At 43.1% G+C, this 18,786-nt stretch overlaps 1 protein-coding gene across 6 annotated transcripts in view; it reads right to left on the bottom strand.

The window, feature by feature from the left end:
* Window positions 1–3,742: 3,742 nt before the first annotated feature.
* Window positions 3,743–18,786, bottom strand: part of creb5b (cAMP responsive element binding protein 5b) — a 666,872-nt gene continuing 651,828 nt past the window's right edge. For all 6 annotated transcript variants that reach the window (XM_070880829.1, XM_070880832.1, XM_070880831.1 and 3 more), the window contains 2 exons: window positions 14,655–14,763; window positions 3,743–4,045 (listed from right to left, as the gene is read on the bottom strand). In XM_070880829.1, coding sequence (XP_070736930.1) covers window positions 3,882–4,045; window positions 14,655–14,763 — 273 coding nt within the window. In that variant the 3' untranslated portion in view covers window positions 3,743–3,881. The remainder of the gene's footprint in view (window positions 4,046–14,654; window positions 14,764–18,786) is intronic.

Genomic DNA, 18,786 nt, shown 5'->3' with positions numbered 1-18,786 from the left:
AGTTTTCTAACATGCTATTGGCTGAGTTTAGCTGCCAATGTAGAAATAACTGTTTGTACAACTTTAGTTATAACTCGTGATTAATAGCTAGCCATGAAAATGTGCTGATCTTCATTGATGCATTCACCAAAAATACCTATGATTGACATCATGCTAACACACCTATCCTTCAGTCATTGTGGGTTTAGACATATTGGGATAGAAATTAGTTTGTGTTTTTCCCATTTTTCAGGTGTAAAACAGACGCAAAGCATATTAATTTAGCTTGCTAAATGTGTGTGACTGTTTTTTAGGCGTCCAGGGCATTAGGCTATTTAAAAATCTTAATTAGGGGCCTAACATCTGTTGAAGGATCCCATCGAGAAATTAGTCATCGATGCGCGAGGCAGGCATCGCGCTCAAAATTCTTTGGGATTTCCACGGGACTTATCTGAGGGCTGCTGCCAATGAAGCATTGATGCCTTCCATCAGGTGCGCTGCCTGTGGAAGCACAACCAGTGTTGGCAGCTCACACCGAGAATGGTGATGAGGCCCGAGGACCAATTTCCATCGAAATTCAGGTGTTTCAGTTCGGGTGTGTGCTGGTCTAAAACAGGCGCAGATCAATTTCTCAGCTATTATGTAGTTTTAATTGATTTTCCCTTTGGGTTACATAGGGAGAAACTTCATGGAACATTTCCTTAGGACATTCAATGGAGCTGCACAGAGTCCCTGTCAGATTGGATTGTCAATGGCCTGTGGAAGGAAAGGACTTGACAGGACAAATTACCTTTTCTCATTCCGTACATTCTAGTGAAATAACAATCTGCTCAGGGTGCAGGGCAGCCTCTGGGATCATAAGTGGATATGTTCTTCTATTGAAAACATTTCTGCTGACATTTGACTCTCCTTTTTAAAAGGCATCTCTAAAAATCTGGAGTTAAATACTTCTCTCCCGTGTGAAAGGTCTGTAGCTTATAGATGACAATTTTCATTTAGAAGACTTTAACAAGTGAGATATCAGTTGTGCTAAACTCCATTGTGTGCTAGTCACTGCGGTTGCTTTACGCATTTTTCCTTTAAAAATGTTGAAAACATAGTCAACAACTCATTGATGGAAATATGACTTTCTTTGTGTCATTGGATAGTGAATTGTTCCAGTAAGTGGTATTATCGTCAAATATACAGTATATCATTCACTTCAGTGTGATAATGGTTGTGATTATTTTGAAATGCCACTTCTCCACAGAGAAGAAATCTAATTTTAAACAGTTAGGGGATACTATAATCTCTGATTGGAAGCATCAAATACTGGTTTGATTCTTTGCAAAATTCTTTAACAGCATCAGTGTTTAAAAAAATAGAATTAATATATGAGAAAAATTACAACATTTAGTGCTTTGGGTAGTTGCTTTCCAGTGCTTCAGAGCTTCAAAATTTCTCACTAATATATTAAATTAAAACTAGTTTATACTAAAAACCCCACCCCCTCTCCCAGGAGGTTGCATTATGTTTGGATCAGGATCATTTAGACTGAATCCAAACCCAAAGGGTTTGCATTTAGGCTTAGCCTGATTCACTCCATGTGACAGATGGTATTAAATTTCCAGTTCAGTGCCTGTGTGGAGCTTTTTTCTTCCCCGCAGGGAATGGGTGGAAATTTGTATCAAGGGCTGATGTGAGTCTCCTGCTTTGCAATGTCAATTCCAATACCAAGAGACAAGAGGTGGATATTTTACTCAAATCTCTGGATAATGCATCATTCTTATTTGAATATTTACTATAAGCTAGTTGAAGATTCAAATAAAATTTGTAACTAGATTTTAATTTGCCAGACTTTTTTTGACTACTTGACATGGTAATGATTTTTAACAAACAAGGAGGAGGATTTTAGAGAAATGAGGAAACCAACAGAAAGAGACTACAGATCTAATGTGCATACTTCAAGAGGCACAGTGCTCTCATCAAAATGTTATAGAGGGAAGACTAGGACTGATTCCAGGGGAGTAAATTTTAACTTTCTCTGTTTTGTGGGAATGAAGTAGGCGAGTAGTTAAAATTGAGCAGCTCCATTTCATGCTCTGTTCCCTCTGATCTCCGATTTTAACATCGCTAGTTTTGGCGGTGGCTGAGGCACTCGCTGAACTGGGCAGGAAGTGGACAGCCGGCATTTAAATGAGGCATGGGAGTTAAAACACTCTTGGCATGAAACTTAGGTCAGCAAGTGCACTTTACAGTCACCACACCTCCCTCCCACCCACCCACCCACTCTGGGTTAAAATTGACCCCATGATTGGGCACTCTCAGCAAGAAGTGGCATTCACAGGAAGTGCAAGTTAGGAAATCACAGGCTCACAGCCAAGGGTTGCAGGCCCATCATTTTCTGAACTGCACTTCCCACAAGTGCAGTTCCTTCCCAGAAGGGCCCGATCACAGAAGCAGCCGTACTGTTCCTTCAGTTTTGTGTTATAAGTGGTCCACATCACGAATAGTATCCAAAATAGGCTTTACTTTAATTCACTTACAGTGTTGCTCTCGGTTAGGCAACAGGAGGTGATTCCAGCCTACAAGTGACACAGCCTATTATTACTGAAGCTCCCAAGGCAAATTAAACATCAGTGGGCTGGCACATCAAGAAATGAGCTGTGGCCTTCATTAATAAATAAAGGTGGAATCAAAACTGCATGTTGCAGTCCATTTACTGAGACATACAAAATTATTGCATTATGTCTGTTTGCATATTTTTCAATTAGTATTAAAAGGCCATCATGCACAAACTACTTCAAAAATCTTAATTACCAACCTTTAGTCTCAAACAGCACGAATAATTTTAAAGACATTACTACTGTTCTCATTTGTTTCTTGCTGTTTCAAATAAATAGGGACGTCTGCTTCTTAAGACAAATTATAACCAGTTCGCTTTGTACATAGTTCTTCAGTTTAAAAGAAAAGCAGATATACTACATAACTGAGGTTACCTTTCCCCCTCCTCTTACCACAGTGCATACTGGAGTCATATTTAAGCGACAGATTTTGCTCAGACAAACTATCGTTTGTGCAAACGCTACTATTATAGCCTGCATGTATGATTTATAGGGCTAATGTCACACCTTGTGTCAATAGGATGTATCTAAATACAGTGTGGAGATGTTTAATAGATCATTCTTATTGTGAAACGTAAGAGATGGTGGTGGAATAGATAGCCAAAAACTCATGTAAATAGAAGAGTGACATATGAAAAATAGATTCTTAAGGTGTTATACAGACCATGAAAATTACAACCTATAATATATTGATCATAATGGTTCATATTGGGGGGAGGGGGTTCAAATGGTATCTTGTTTCTCAATATTGAAATAATGTATTTTTCAATATGTTATGATGACCTGATTAACTACTTTTTAATCTCAATTCATAAAGTTTGATTTTCAGTGCAAATGAAACATTTTAAGAAATACTAGCTGCATTATGAGCTGTGTCTATAGTATAGGTTGGAGGCTTCCCTTCAGTGATGGCAATACTGTTAGGTACCTCAATCCAATTGTTAACTTTCAGGTCATGTTAGATACCTAGATCTTGCCGATGATAATAGATGGAGACTATATACAAATATACTGTAATAAAATTCAGAAAGTTCAAATAATCTTCAAATTGGTACCAGCAAGTTATGAGAAAAGCATTAAAGCATTCCCAAGCTATTAATTAGCACATTAATTGCATATTTCCCTTTTTCATAACTAAAGTAAAAAAAACGTAGCATTTTGATAACTATTAAAATGGAAAGCAAATGTCTTTTTTTTCAAAAGTGTATCTAATTCCAGGGTTATGTTGATGTTCCAAAAGTCCTGAATGGAGTGGTAGATTTTTATTTCTTCCATCACATTCCTGATGGAAGGTAGCATTTAGAGGATAGGGTTCCGGTCTGTTCTCTGATTGGCAAGCTGGGTGAGGGTAGAGCTTCCTACAACCTCACTGATAGCAGTCGAAGTGCTAATTGAATTGTGTTGGATGACTTGCTGTTGAGAGCAAGCTGGGATAGGACTTCCTGGTGGACTGTTCTCAGGACCTGGGGAAAAATAACATGTATTCAAAATTAATATTAATCAAGTTTCGGTTTGAAATGATTTGAAAAAAAAAAATTTTTTTGAAATAATATATTCCAAACTGGTCAGCTTGAACGGTGTGTGCCACAAAATAGCGTGTTTGACTATGTTCCACCTTTATGTTATTTTTAATTTATTTTCCTTTTGCAAAATGTTTTGCTGAGCTGAAACTAATTTCGTTTTAATTACATTTAAAACAGCCATTGCTTCAAGGGAGCTAACAGAAAGGAAAAGAAAATGTTAAATTCTGGAAATCTGAAACAAAAATAAAATCAGCAGCTGAAAGTAGAAAGGTTAACATTTCTGGTGTGACTCTTCATCTAAATGGTGATACTGGAAATGTGAATCTATTGTATTGTTTCAACCTGCTGTGCATTTAATGTTTTTATATCAAGTGAAATTAGGCTTGGCACTATCTGATAATAGAAACAAAGGGTGAAATTCCTACCTTCACCTCCCAAATTCACAAAACAGAACATTTATTGGGATCCCAAATTCAGCAATGGACATGTTCCCTGGGAACCCCATCTCTATGTGCATCATATTGTGTGTTTCCTCCTTGTGCATACGTTTTTTTGTTTTCTTTAAGAAAAGAGAATACATACTTATATTTTGTGAAATTACTGTACAGTTTTGCCACAAGGTACTCACAGGAGAATACACTGGCTCATTAAGGATTGTTGATAATGGTTGTGCACACAAAGGGAACTACATATTGTTTGGGGGGGCCGGAATAATTTGATGATTGTCCCTGGAGTTTGGCTGGGTCAACGGGATTATCAAGGGTATTAATTTGAATATAGGTTGGAATAGGTTGTATATGGGCAAAATAGCATTTGTCTGCAAATTGAGATCTCTGGATGCTTTATTCAATGTTCTCCTTGGCAGTTTGCACTGTGGAGCGCAAGTATGTATGATTTGGATGATTATCAGAAAGCTTTAACGATGTTTTCTGTCTTCTGTCCTTAGATCTGGATGGTCCTCTGTGCATGCTATGTTTTGATTCAGGGTCATTTTCTGTCGCAGGTAGTCATGCTGTGCTGGCCCTGTCACTGTCTCAGAGTCATTATTGAGAATTGTAGGTCCTGGTCCTACTTGGGTAGCACTGGGCTTTGTGCTGCTGTGTTTGCTGATGTGACCATTGGAATGTTGAGGCGGGGGGGCAGGAAGCAGAGTTTCCTGGTCACAGGTCGGGAGTTGCAAAGTGCATTTATTGGCTTTCCAGCCACTTTCCTTGGGGCCATGGTGCAGGAAGTCTATACATTCTGTTTTTTATTGGCTTTTTAGATTTTGTGGGGGTGATTTCGATCACATAAGTGGGTCAAGAGTTGACAATGCCTTGCACAAGAATATCTGTGTGTTACTGTGTGAGCTATGTTATGTTTAGAATAACTCCACAAGACTGTACATCCTAAGCTCAAACTGTTGTGACCTTGGTCTCTTTATACCTGCTTGCCCAGGGTGTGGAGGTGACCCTTGGGTCTCCCACAGGTGCGCCCCCTGGTGGCAAGTCTTACACATTGGTAGTGTTCACATACAGAACATCATTCCCCCCCAAAGTCTTATGTACAAGTTATTTACAAGTTGAGGCGATCCGGGGCTCTGCGTTCCCAGGTTGATCACCTGAGTTGAAGTCCTGGCATGGGTGAGTCGGTCGGATCATTGTTGCACTGCGGTGTGGCTGGTCTGATCGGACTGTCGGGCATGGTGGGTTCATCCTCATGGTTGACCGTGAGGTCGATTGCTGGTTGGGTGTGTGTGGGTGGATCAATGATGGTAATGTCCTCTTCAAACTGTTCTTGGTTGTCAGTGAACCGCAGTTTGGTCTGATTCAAGTGCTTTCTGCACGTTTGTCCATTCACAAGTTTAACAAACACTCTATTCCCCTCCTTGGCTAAAACAGTGCCAGCAACTCATTTGGGACCATGACCATAATTAAGAATAAACACAGGGTCATTGACCTCAATGTCACATGATACAGCCATGCAATCGTGGTACATGTTATGCTGGTGACGCCGGGTTTCTACATGATCATTGAGATCCGGGTGGACTAAGGAGAGCCTGGTTTTGAGGGCTCTCTTCATTAGCAATTCTGCAGGGGGAACCCCGGTAAGCGAGTGGGGTCGCACGCCATAGCTGAGCAGAATCCGAGATAACCGGGTCTGCAGGGAACCGTCTGTCATGCATTTCAAGCTCTGCTTGATGGTTTGGACTGCCTGTTCCACTTGACCATTGGATGCGGGCTTAAACGGCGCAGACCTGACATGCTTGATGCCATTGCGGGTCATGAACTCGTTGAATTCCGAACTGGTGAAGCATGGTCCACTGTCACTAACAAGGACGTCGGGCAAACCATGGGTGGCGAACATGGACCGGAGGCTTTCAATGGTGGCAGTGGACGTACACGACGACATTATTATACATTCAATCCATTTAGAGTAAGCGTCCACTGCTACTAGGAACATCTTTCCTAGAAAGGGGCCAGCGAAATCTACGTGGACCCTTGACCACGTTTGGAGGGTCATGACCACAGGCTCAGTGGGGCTTCCCTTGGTGCGTTGCTCAACTGTGAGCAAGTGTTACATTGGTGTATGCATGACTCCCATTCTGATTCAATGCCGTGCCACCAAACGTGCAACCTGGCGATAGCCTTCATCATGACTGTGCCTGGGTGGTTACAGTGAAGGTCACATATAAACGTTTCCCTACCTTTTTTTTGGCAAAATTATACAATTCTCCCATAGGAGGCAGTCCGAATGGATGCACATTTCGTCCTTGCATCGGTGGAACGGCTCAATTTCGTCTTGCATTTCCCCTGGGACCACCGACCAGCTCCCATTGAGGACACAGCTTTTTACTAGTGATAGCACCGGGTCCTGGCGAGCCGTGATGGGTGACTCCTCGCTCTCAGAAGAATCCATTACAAGGAGCAAGTCTGCGGATTGCGCCATTTCCACCCCGGTGGTGGGCAATGGTGGCCGACTGAGGGCATCTGCACAGTTCTCAGTGTCTGGTCTGTGGCGGATTACATAGTCATACGCAGATAACGTTAGTGCCCATCTTTGAATGCGGGACGAAGCATTGGTGTTAATACCTTTGCTTTCTGAGAACAGCGAAATGAACGGCTTGTGGTCGGTTTCGAGCTTGAATCGGAGCCCAAATAGGTATTGGTGCATTTTCTTAATCCCATATCCGCATGCTAATGCTTCTTTCTCAACCATACTGTAGGCTCTTTCAGCCTTGGATAAATTTCTGGACGCTTATGCAACCGGTTGCAGATTGCCTGATACATTGGCTTAGTGTAACACACAACCGATCCCGTACGAAGATGCATCAAAAGCTAGTACTAAACGTTTACACGGGTCATACAATACAAGTAACTTGTTAGAACATAGCAGGTTTCTGGCTTTGTTAAAGGCTGTCTCTTGAAATTTACCCCAAACCCAGTCTTCACCCTTGCGTAGCAACAAAATGCAAAGTGCTCAGCCCCGTAGAAAGTTATCAAAATAGTTGAGGAGTCCCAGGAACGAACGCAGCTCCATCACATTCTATGGTCTGGGTGCATTCTTGATGGCCTCCATCTTGAAGTCTGTGTGTCTGATGCCGTCCGCCACAATCTTTCACCCCAGGAATTCGACCTCTGGTGCCAGGAAAACAAACTTGGAGCGTTTCAGCCTGAGTCCCACTCTGTCCAGTCACTTGAGAACCTCTTCTAGGTTGTGTAAGTGTGCGGTTGTGTTGCGACCAGTGATCAAGATGTCGTCTTGGAACACCATGGTGCGCGGAACCGATTTCAGCAGACTTTCCAAATTCCTCTGGAAGATGGCCGCCGCCAAGCGAATCCCAAAGGGGCATCTGTGGTGTATGAACAGTCTTGGAGCGGGTGCAGGACATTTTGAAAAGGGAGGGTGAACAGCCAGTTGTCGTGGTGCATATAGGTACCAACGATATAGGTAAAAAATGGATGAGGTCCCACGAGACGACTTTAGGGAGCTCGGAGCTAAATTAAAAAGTAGGACCTCAAAAGTAGTAATCTCAGGATTGCTACAAGTGCCACGTGCTAGTCAGAGTAGGAATCGCAGGATAGCTCAGATGAATACTTAGCTTGAGGAGTGGTGCAGAAGGGAGGGATTCAAATTCCTGGGACATTGGAACCAGTTCTGGGAGAGGTGGGACCAGTACAAACCGGACGGTCTGCAACTGGGCAGGACCGGAACCAATGTCCGAGGGGGAGTGTATGCTAGTGCTGTTGGGAAGGAGTTAAACTGATATGGCAGGGGGATGGGAACCTATGCAGGGAGACAGAGGGAAGTAGAATGGGGGCAGAAGCAAAAGATAGAAAAAGAAAAGTAAAAGTGGAGGGCAGAGAAACCTAAGGCAAAAAGCAAAAAGGGCCACATTACAGCAAAATTCTGAAGTGGCAAAGTGAGTTAGAAAGACAAGCCTGAAGGCTCTGTGCCTCAATGCGAAGAGTATTCGGAATAAGGTGGACGAATAAACTGTGCAGATAGCTGTTAATGGTTATGATGTAATTGGCATCATGGAGACATGGCTCCAGGGTGACCAAGGCTGGGAACTCAACATCCAGGGGTATTCAACATTTATGAAGGATAGACAGAAAGGAAAAGGAGGTGGGGTGGCATTGCTGGCTAAAGAGGAAATTAATGCAATAGTAAGAAAGGACATTAGCTTGGATGATGTGGAATCGGTATGGGTGGAGCTGCGGAATACCAAGGGGCAGAAAATGTTAGTGGGAGTTGTGTACAGATCACCAAACAGTAGTAGTGAGGTTGGGGACAGCATCAAACAAGAAATAAGGGATGCGTGCAATAAAGGTACAGCAGTTATCATGGGTGACTTTAATCTACCTATTTATTGGGCTAATCAAACTGGTAGCAATGCGTTGGAGGAGGACTTCCTGGAGTGTATTAGGGATGGTTTTCTACACCAATATGTCAAGGAACCAATTAGAGAGCTGGCCATCCTAGACTGGATGAATTGTAATGAGAAAGGATTAATTAACAATCTTGTTGTGCGAGGCCCCTTGGGGAAGAGTGACCATAATATAGTAGAATTCTTTATTAAGATGGATAGTGACACAGTTAATTTAGAAACTAGGGTCCTAAACTTAAGGAAAGGTAACTTCGATGGTATGAGGTGTGAATTGGCCAGAATTGACTGGGAAATTATACTTAAAGGGTTGACGGTGGATAGGCAATGGCAAACATTTAAAGATCACATGGATGAACTTCAACAATTTTACATCCCTGTCTGGTGTAAAAATAAAATGGGGAAGATGGCTCAACCGTGGCCAGCAAGGGAAATTAAGGATAGTGTAAAATCCAAGGAAGAGGCATATAAAATGGCCAGAAACAGCAGCAAACCTGAGGATTGGGAGAAATTTAGAATTCAGCAGAGGAGGACAAAGGGTTTAATTAAGAGGGTGAAAATAGAGTCCGAGAAGAAGCTTGCCGGGAACATAAAAACTGACTGCAACAGCTTTTATAAATATGTGAAGAGAAAAAGATTAGTGAAGACAAACATAGATCCCTTGCAGTCAGATTCAGATGAATTTATAATGGGGAACAAAGAAATGGCAGACCAATTGAACAAATACTTTGGTTCTGTCTTCACGAAGGAAGACACAAATAACCTTTCGGAAGTACTAGGGGACTGAGGTTCTAGTGAGAAGGAGGAACTGAAGGAAATCCTTATTAGGTGGGAAATTGTGTTAGGGAAATTGATGGGATTGAAGGCCGATAAATTCCCGGGGCCTGATAGTCTGCATCCCAAGAGTACTTAAGGAAGTAGCCCTAGAAATAGTGGAAGCATTGGTGATCATTTTCCAACAGTCTATCGATTCTGGATCAGTTCCTATGGACTGGAGGGTAGCTAATGTAACACCACTTTTTAAAAAGGAAGGGAGAGAAAACGGATAATTATGGACCAGTTAGCCTGACATCAGTAGTGGGGAAAAAGTTGGAATCAATTATTAAGGATGAAATAGCAGCGCATCTGGAAAGCAGTGACAGGATCGGTCCAAGTCAGCATGGATTTATGAAAGGGAAATCTTGCTTGACAAATCTTCTCGAATTTTTTGAAGATGTAATTAGTAGAGTGGACAAGGGAGAACCAGTGGATGTGGTGTATTTGGACTTTCAAAACCCTTTTGACAAGGTCCCACACAAGAGATTGGTGTGCAAAATCAAAACACATGGTATTGGGTGTAATGTACTGACATGGATCAAGAACTGGTTGGCAGGCAGGAAGCAGAGAGTCGGGCTAAACGGGTCCTTTTCAGAATGGCAGACAGTGACTAGTGGAGTGCCGCAGAGCTCAGTGCTGGGACCCTAGCTCTTTACAATATGCATTAATCATTTAGATGAAGGAATTGAGTGTAATATCTCCAAGTTTGCAGATGATACTAAACTGGGTGGTGGTGTGAGCTGTGAGGAGGACGCTAAGAGGCTGCAGGGTGACTTGGACAGGTTAGGTGAGTGGGCAAATGCATGGCAGATGCAGTATAATGTGGATAAATGTGAGGTTATCCACGTTGGGGGCAAAAACACGAAGGCAGAATATTATCTGAATGGCAGCAGATTAGGAAAAGGGGAGGTGCAATGAGACCTGGGTGTCATGGTTCATCGGTCATTGAAAGTTGGCATGCAGGTACAGCAGGCAGTAAAGAAGGCAAATGGTATGTTGGCCTTCATAGCTAGGGGATTTGAGTATAGGAGCAGGGAGGTATTACTGCAGTTGTACAGGGCCTTGGTGAGGCCTCGCCTGAAATATTGTGTTCAGTTTTGGTCTCCTAATCTGAGGAAGGACGTTCTTGCTATTGAGGGAGTGCAGCGAAGGTTCACCAGACTGATTCCCGGGATGGCTGGACTGACATATGAGGAGAGACTGGATCAAATGGGCCTTTATACACTGGAGTTTAGAAGGATGAGAGGGGATCGTACAGAAATATATAAGATTCTGACGGGACTGGACATGTTAGATGCGGGAAGAATGTTCCCGTTGTTGGGGAAGTCCAGAACCAGGGGACACAGTCTTAGGATAAGGAGTAGGCCATTTAGGACTTAGATGAGGAGAAACTTCTTCATTCAGAGAGTTGTTAACCTGTGGAATTCCCTGCTGCAGAAAGTTGTTGATGCCAGTTCATTGGATATATTCAAGAGGGAGTTAGATATGGCCCTTACAGCTCGGGGGATCAAGGGGTATGGAGAGAAAGCAGGAAAGGGGTACTAAGGGAATGATCAGCCATGATCTTATTGAATGGTGGTGCAGGCTTGAAGGGCCGAATGGCCTACTCCTGCACCTATTTTCTATGTTTCTATGTTTCCTCTGTGCGTGTTTATGCACGTCAATTTTTTTGAAGGTTCAGCCAGCTCCTGTGTCCTGTAAGCAGAGGTTAGATCCAGCTTGGTGAACGACTTCCCCCCTGCTAGTGTTGCAAACAGGTCATTTGCTTTGGGTAGTGGGTACCGATCCTGTAACAGTTACCTTGTAGTCCCCACAGATTCTGACCTTCCCATCGCTCTTCAACATCGGCATAATTGGACTGGCCCACTCGTTGAACTCGACTGGCGATATGATTTCCTCTCGTTGAAGTCTGTCCAGCTCGATCTTGACTTTCTCTGCATAATGTATGGAACCGCTCGGGCCTTGTGATGAACGGGTCGTGTATCAGGGACGAGATGGATTTGCACTTTGGCGCCTGTGAAGTTGCCGATGCCTGGCTCGGATAACGACGGGAATTTGTTTGGCACTTGGGCACACGAGGTGTCATCCTCCGAAGACAGTGCTTTGATGTCGTCCCAGTTCCATCGGATCTTTCCTAGCCAGCTTCTGCCGAATAGCGTTGGGCCATCGCCTGGTACAATCCATAGTGGTAAATCATGCACAGCTCCATCGTACGATACCTTCACTGCCGCACTGCCAATGATTGGTATGAGCTCTTTGGTTAAGTGCGCAGCTTTGTGTGAATCGGGCTTAGTTTTGGCCTTTGTGCCTTGTTGCCCCACAGTTTCTCAAAAGCCTTCTGGCTCATAATTGATTGACTCGCCCCCGTGTCCAATTCCATGGAAACTGGAATGCCGTTTAATTTGACCTTTATCATTATCGGAGGGCTTTTGGTGGTGAAGGTGTGTACCCCATACACTTCCTCTTCAGCCTCGGGTTGAGTTGTCTCTCTTACTCGTTCAGCATGATCCGCGCCGGATCGGTCATCTTCTGCCGACTCTGCCACGTGGTGAGTCGCAGCACGCCTGCACATTCGCTAGAGGTGCCCCATTGTCCCACAGCCCTTGCACACATAGTGCTTGAATCGACATTGATGGGCTCGATGATTACCCCCGCAGCGCCAACATAGTGCTAATGGATTCGCTTTCACACCCCACAGTGGGCTCTGAGTCTACCTCGGTCTGGCCTCTGCCGGCGTGTAGGCCCTGCCATTTACAGTTCTGCCTGCTGAAGGCGTTATTTTATGCACAGTACTTGCCGGTGAGCTCCAATGCTACAATGATATATGTTTAGTGTTATCGTTCGTGGACATTAAAGCCTGGGCTATCGTGATGGCCTTGCTCAGATCTCGGGATTCGGCAGACAGCAGTTTGCAAAGAATGACCTCGTGGCCGATTCCAAGCACGAAAAAGTCCCGAAACACTTCCCCCAAAAATCCAGCAAATACGCACGGTCCCGCAAGGCGTCTTAGATCGGCGACATAGCTCGCCATGTCCTGGCCCTCAGAGCATATAAAAGCGATACCTGGCCATCAAGATGCTCTCCTTTGGCTTGAGGTGTTCCTGAACCAGCGTGCACAACTCTTCATATGTCTTCTCCATTGGTTTCGTCGGTGCTCGCAGATTTTTGATGAGGCCATATATCGTGGACCCGCAAACGGTGAGGAGAATCGCCCTGCGCTTGACCGCGGTTTCTTCCTTTTCCAGCTCGTTGGCCCGAAGTGCTAGTCAAGACGCTCAATGAAGGTTTCCCAATCATCACCCTCAACAAATCTCTCAAGAATACCAACGGCAGCCATAACTGCGTGAAAGTTTGTGATCTGTTACTCATCGCCAATTATTGCATTTAGAATAACTCCACAAGACTGTGCATCTTCAGCTCAAACTGTTGTGACCTTGGTCTCTTTATTGTAACTCCAGAGTGAGGAGGCAGCGTGGTAGTCTGCCTTTTATACCTGCTTGCCCAGGGTGTGCAGGTGACCCTTGGTCTCCCAAGTCTTACACATTGGTAGTGTTCACATACATAACAAGCTTTGTGTGAACTAAACAAACATAGGTAAAATTAGATTTTTACCCAAGTAACCCACCAAATGTTCTGCTAGGATTGTTTTTAAATAAATGTAAAATCAATAAAAACTGAAACAGTAAATAGCTGCACTAAACATTAATGTTGCTCTCATCTGATTCAGCAGTTTGTAAAATGAGTTGACACAAAGGCCTTGAAATGCCTGGATCCCTCCTCCAATGGGGGAAGTGTGGTGGAGCGGGATCCTTGGCCACCACCAGAAAAGGATGTTGACCCTTTCCAAAGTTGTGAAGACAAAGTGATTTAAATAAGTGGGCAGGTAGCCTGTACCTGTACAGGTGCATCACAGACTGTCGGCCAGAAAAGCAGACCTGAACTTTACTACTCTAATGGGGACGTTATAGACCTTTGAAGGAAATGAACTGCATTTCTTCTTTCAGTCCAAAATGGAGTCAAGGACAGGCCTGTAAAAGGTAATCAATCCTCTCTGGAATTTATTATCTATTCTGAAAAAGTATTTTGGTGCCTTTAGGTTGCCCAGCATAGAACTCATGCTAGCTCCCAGATGGAGTGGTTTCTGCTGCACCTTAAGGGGTCATATTGGTTAAGCTTCCTAGGGTAGCCTGGGAACGTCCCCGAGAGATGCCCCCAAAGCAGTCTTCAAGAGGAGAGAGAGCAGAGAACTTACCTGCTACCCCACAGCTGGAATTGGACCAGGTAGCTACTCAAACTATTGAAACATTGTGAGATGTTTTTTCCTAAATAGTAAATGTGAATTTTTTATTACATTTTGGATTTGTAGTTGAGATTTTCAAATTTTAGAAAATTCATCCAAAATTATCTTCTGATATGGCTGTTGCTCTAAAGATTCATATGGCGCATTCCGAACTTAAAAATTGTTGCCCCATGCTTTTAGAAACATATTGAATCTTAAACTAGAATTGTGAAATAACATTTACAAAAATTGATAACCATACATTATAAAAATTACCGAGTGATCTTACAACTTGATACTTTAGCAAAATTAAAGACTATCTTGCTCATGTGATGATAATCATAATATTCATAAGCATTCTAATTAATCTATTTTTGAAATACTTAAATATTTCACAAAGGCCCACCACATAAAATCAGTGGGTATAATTCTCAACTTACTGCTGGAGCATAGGCCAGCATTGTGGGTCGAATGCCCATTATAGAAACCTCCCACGTCAGCAATGTTGGTTTTATGCTCCAGCGGTAAGTTGAAAATTCCTTCCAGTATATCTAATCCTTTATTTTGGTGAGGTGCAGTTTACTCACTCAGGTAGCCTTGTGACTCCTTCTGCATTGTTGTGATTGGACAGTCTTTATGTGTCAACAACAGTTGCTTCAGCTGTGCCACCTCATTCTTCAAGAGGGAGACCTCATTCTGTGAACATATTTTACGGATATGAGCATCATTTAAAGCCTTTCACTTCTGAGACCTCCATTCAAATCAATCCCGTTCTTCTGGGTTTCCTGACAGCAAACTCCGTTCCTCCCCCGCCCCCCACCCCCTCACCCCTACAGCTCTCTCACTGCCTCCCGGGGCCATCATGTCTGCTGTGTATAAAGGTCTTATATACAATGAGTTATGGCAGACTCAAACCAGTTGCTCAGGGGTCTAGGCTCACAGGACAAAAATGCTCGATGCTGCCTGAAATGGAATGTTCCATGCTCCAGCATTAACAATTCAAAAAGAAAAAAGTTATTATTTTTGCCACGCAGCCCGTATAACATTTATGCTGTAGATTGATTGCAGAACTAGGTGTAGCTAACGATGTATTGAAAGTTGATGATTCATCTGGTTCAGAATAACCAAAACCAACTAAACGTTTCATTCGCATGGTCACTGGTATGAGCAAAAATGCTACAAGAGTGCATGTGCAAGTATTTGTACTATGATGTAAAAGGAGTCTTGCACAATGATGTTCGGGGAGATTTTTGCCAGTGGAAGGTCTGAGCCATTTTGAGGACCCGGCTTCATTTCAATGCCCTCAGCGAGCTGCATGCCCCGAACAGTGTCCCGTTGCAGCTCCCCGGCTCTGGACCGGCACAATATCGGGCAGCCAAAACACTGAGGCAGCCAGATAGGTCCAGGGGTGAGTAAATCGTGGTTGGGATAGCCAGGGGTGGCAGTGGCCAATAGTATTCTTGTGTCATTTTGTACTTAGCTTTAGCAGCCTTTTCTGCTTCACCACCCAGTACAACTGGGCAGAGTGTGATCGGAGCATGTCTCTTGGAATTGCATCAGGTGTACTCCTCACGGCCCCAAGTTGGATGGAGTAAGGAGGCTCTAGCCTGATTCAGGCAGGTACCAGGTTGCCCAGTGGAAGGCCCTGGGGAAACTGGCAGTGGGCAGCATTGGAACAGGAACAGCAGCACAGCTATTTTAGAACCAATCGTGCCCTGTTTCTGCTGGATGACCGAGTTAAAATTGGCCCTGTTGACTTTATGACCCTGATATTTACGAGGCTGCGCAGGGTGGAGGGAGGGGCACGGAGGATGGCAAACCTGAATGTATAGGTTTCCCGAAATGTAACATTTTTTCTCCAGATCTCCTGCCTGACAGCCAGCCTGATTGGCAAGAGTGGAGCAGTTAGGGAGGCAGGGAGAGATGGTGGTTGGGGGGGGGGAAGGAACAAAACAGATCACGAGGGGGTTTACTGGTTAGCTTCTTGGGACGGGGGGAAAACTCCTGCTTCTCCTGGCCCATGAACAGTGTTGTAAAAGCACTTACCTTATGGATGCCGCCCTTCTGGCCTCCTTTTACCTGCCAGGTTTCCCGAGGCCTGGGAAATCCGGCCAGCATAGTTTCAACAACTGACCCACCTCCTGAGAGCAAATTGGTCACCCACCACCACCCTTCCCCCCACCCCGACCCCATGCCACCCCCGCCGTCCCATCTTCATTAAAATCGTAAGTGGGCGGGTTCGAGGCGGGTTGGATTCCTGTTTCAGATTTTCATCTTTTTAAACCTCCGCCCGACCTAAACCCACTCGTTTTTGGGGGTTCAAATTACCCCCTTTATATTCGGGTCAGCATGATTGAACTGGCCTTTAGTCCCTTCAATTGCAACTACAGGTATTCTATTACTGATTACATAATTCTGCTTCTCGGGTCCTTCACAGTATCTACCCTGGAGCCTATGCTGACAAAACCAAAACTAAATGTTCTCTTTTTATCTGAACCTCTGAATTTCAGTAGCAAGCAGCTATTTACTAAAATGCCTGTTGTAAACTTTTATTGAAGTGGTAAGAATCCACTCAAATAAGAGTATACATCATTTAAATAAATACATAGCAGTAGATACACAACACATCATTAGAAATCAGACTTGAAGTCCTTTGATGTTGGTGGTTTATTTTCTGAATGTCACTTGTAGCTTTGTGAAGCAGCAGAACAAGTTTTGAACCTTAATGCTAGTGTCACTAAAAGACTCAGCAATGTCGTCGCTGTCTCTTGAGCTGAATGTGCTGTCATATTATCAAATGTGTTGAGGAGTTTGGATGAAAATCATTTGTCCACTACTATCACAAAGGCGTTAGCTTATTATTTGAATAATAAGGGGTGATATGTTCATTAAATAGCAAGGGGAGGAATTTCATATGAATGGAATTTTGTTTGTAATATTGCACATTGCAATTTTAACAATTTTGTGCAGTTTATGAATTAATTTAGAGAATGGAAAAAGAAATGAGAGATGTTACATAAAATGTTTATAGAATAATAGAAAACGACAAGAGCTGTAACATTAAGCTGAAATGTATAATTTAAAGATAGTATTAGATCAAAGGAAGAGGCTTATAATATTGCCAAAAAGAGCAGCAAGCCTGAGGATTGGGAGGATTTTAGAATTCAGCAAAGGAGGAGCAAGAAATTGATACAGAAAGGGAAAATAGAATGCGAGAGTAAACTAGTGAGAGACATAAAAATAGTGTGTAAAAGCTTCTATAGGTATGTAAAAAGGAAAAAATTAGCAAAAGTAAATGTGGGTCCCCCTACAGGCTGAGACAGGAGAAATTATAATGTGGAATAAGGAAATAGCAGAGAAATTAAACAAATACTTTGTGTCTGTTTTCGTGGAAGAAGACACGAAAATAATGGAGTATCAGGGATCTAGTGAGAATGAGGAATTGAAAGAAATTCATATTAGTAAAAAAATAGTACTGGAGAAATTAATGGGACTGAAAGCTGATAAATCCCCTGGCTTACATCCTAGGGTTTTGAAAGAGGTGGCTATAGAGATAGTGGATGCATTGGTTGTCATCTTCCAAAAATCCATAGATTCTAGAATGGTTCCTGCAGAAGGTAGCCAATATAATCCTGTTATTTAAGAAAGGGGGAGAGAGAAAACGGGGAACTACAGACCAATTAGCCTGACATCAGTGGTAGGGAAAATGCTAGAAACTATTATTAAGAATGTGGTAACAGGGCACTAGAAAAGAATAATAGGATTGGGCAGCGTCAACATGGAAATCATGTTTGAAAAATCTGTTAAGAGTTTTTTGAGATTGTAACTAGTCGAATAGATAAGTAGGGTGGGGGGGGGGGGAACCAGTGGATGTGGTGTATTTGGATTTTCAGAAGGCATTTGATAAGGTGCCACACAAGAGGTCAGTGAACAAAATTAGAGTTCATGGGATTGGGGGTAATATACTTGCATGGATTGAGAATTGGTTAACGGACAGAAAACAGAAAGTAAGAATAAACGGGTCATTTTCAGGTTGGCAGGCTGTAACTAGTGGGGTACCGCAAGGATCGGTACTTGGGCCCCAGTTATTCACAATCTATATCAAAGAGGGGACCAAATGTAATATATCAAAGTTTGCTGATGATAAAAAGCTAGGTGGGAATGTAAGTTGTGAGGAGGATGCAAAGAGACTTCAAGGAGATATAAACAGGCGAAGTGAGTGGGCAAGAACATGACAAATGGAATATAATGTGGAGAAATGTGAAGTTATCCACTTCGGTAGGAAAAATAGAAAAGCAGAATATTTTTTAAATGGTGAGAGATTGGGAAATGTTGTTGTTCAGAGGGACCTGGGTGTCCTTGTACACGAATCACTGAAAGTTAACATGCAGGTACAGCAAGCGATTAAGAAAGCAAATGGTATGTTGGCCTTTATTACAAGAGGATTTGAGTATAAGAGTAAAGACGTCTTACTGCAATTATATAGGGCCCTGGTGAGACCGCACTTGGAGTATTGTGTACAGTTTTGGTCTCCTTACCTAAGGAAGGATATATGTGCCATTGAGGGAGTGCAACAAAAGTTCACCAGACTGATTTCTGGGATGAGGGGATTGTCCTATGAGGAGAGATTGAGTAGACTAAGCCAATATTCTCTAGAGTTTAGAAGAATGAGAAGTGATCTCACAGGGCTTGACAGGGTAGATGCAGGGGAGATGTTTC

This window comes from Pristiophorus japonicus, chromosome 5 (genome assembly GCF_044704955.1).
Source record: "Pristiophorus japonicus isolate sPriJap1 chromosome 5, sPriJap1.hap1, whole genome shotgun sequence".
Lineage (NCBI taxonomy): Eukaryota > Metazoa > Chordata > Chondrichthyes > Pristiophoridae > Pristiophorus > Pristiophorus japonicus.
The sequence above is the reverse complement of the archived record's forward strand: the minus strand, read 5'-3'. Positions and strand labels throughout refer to the sequence as shown.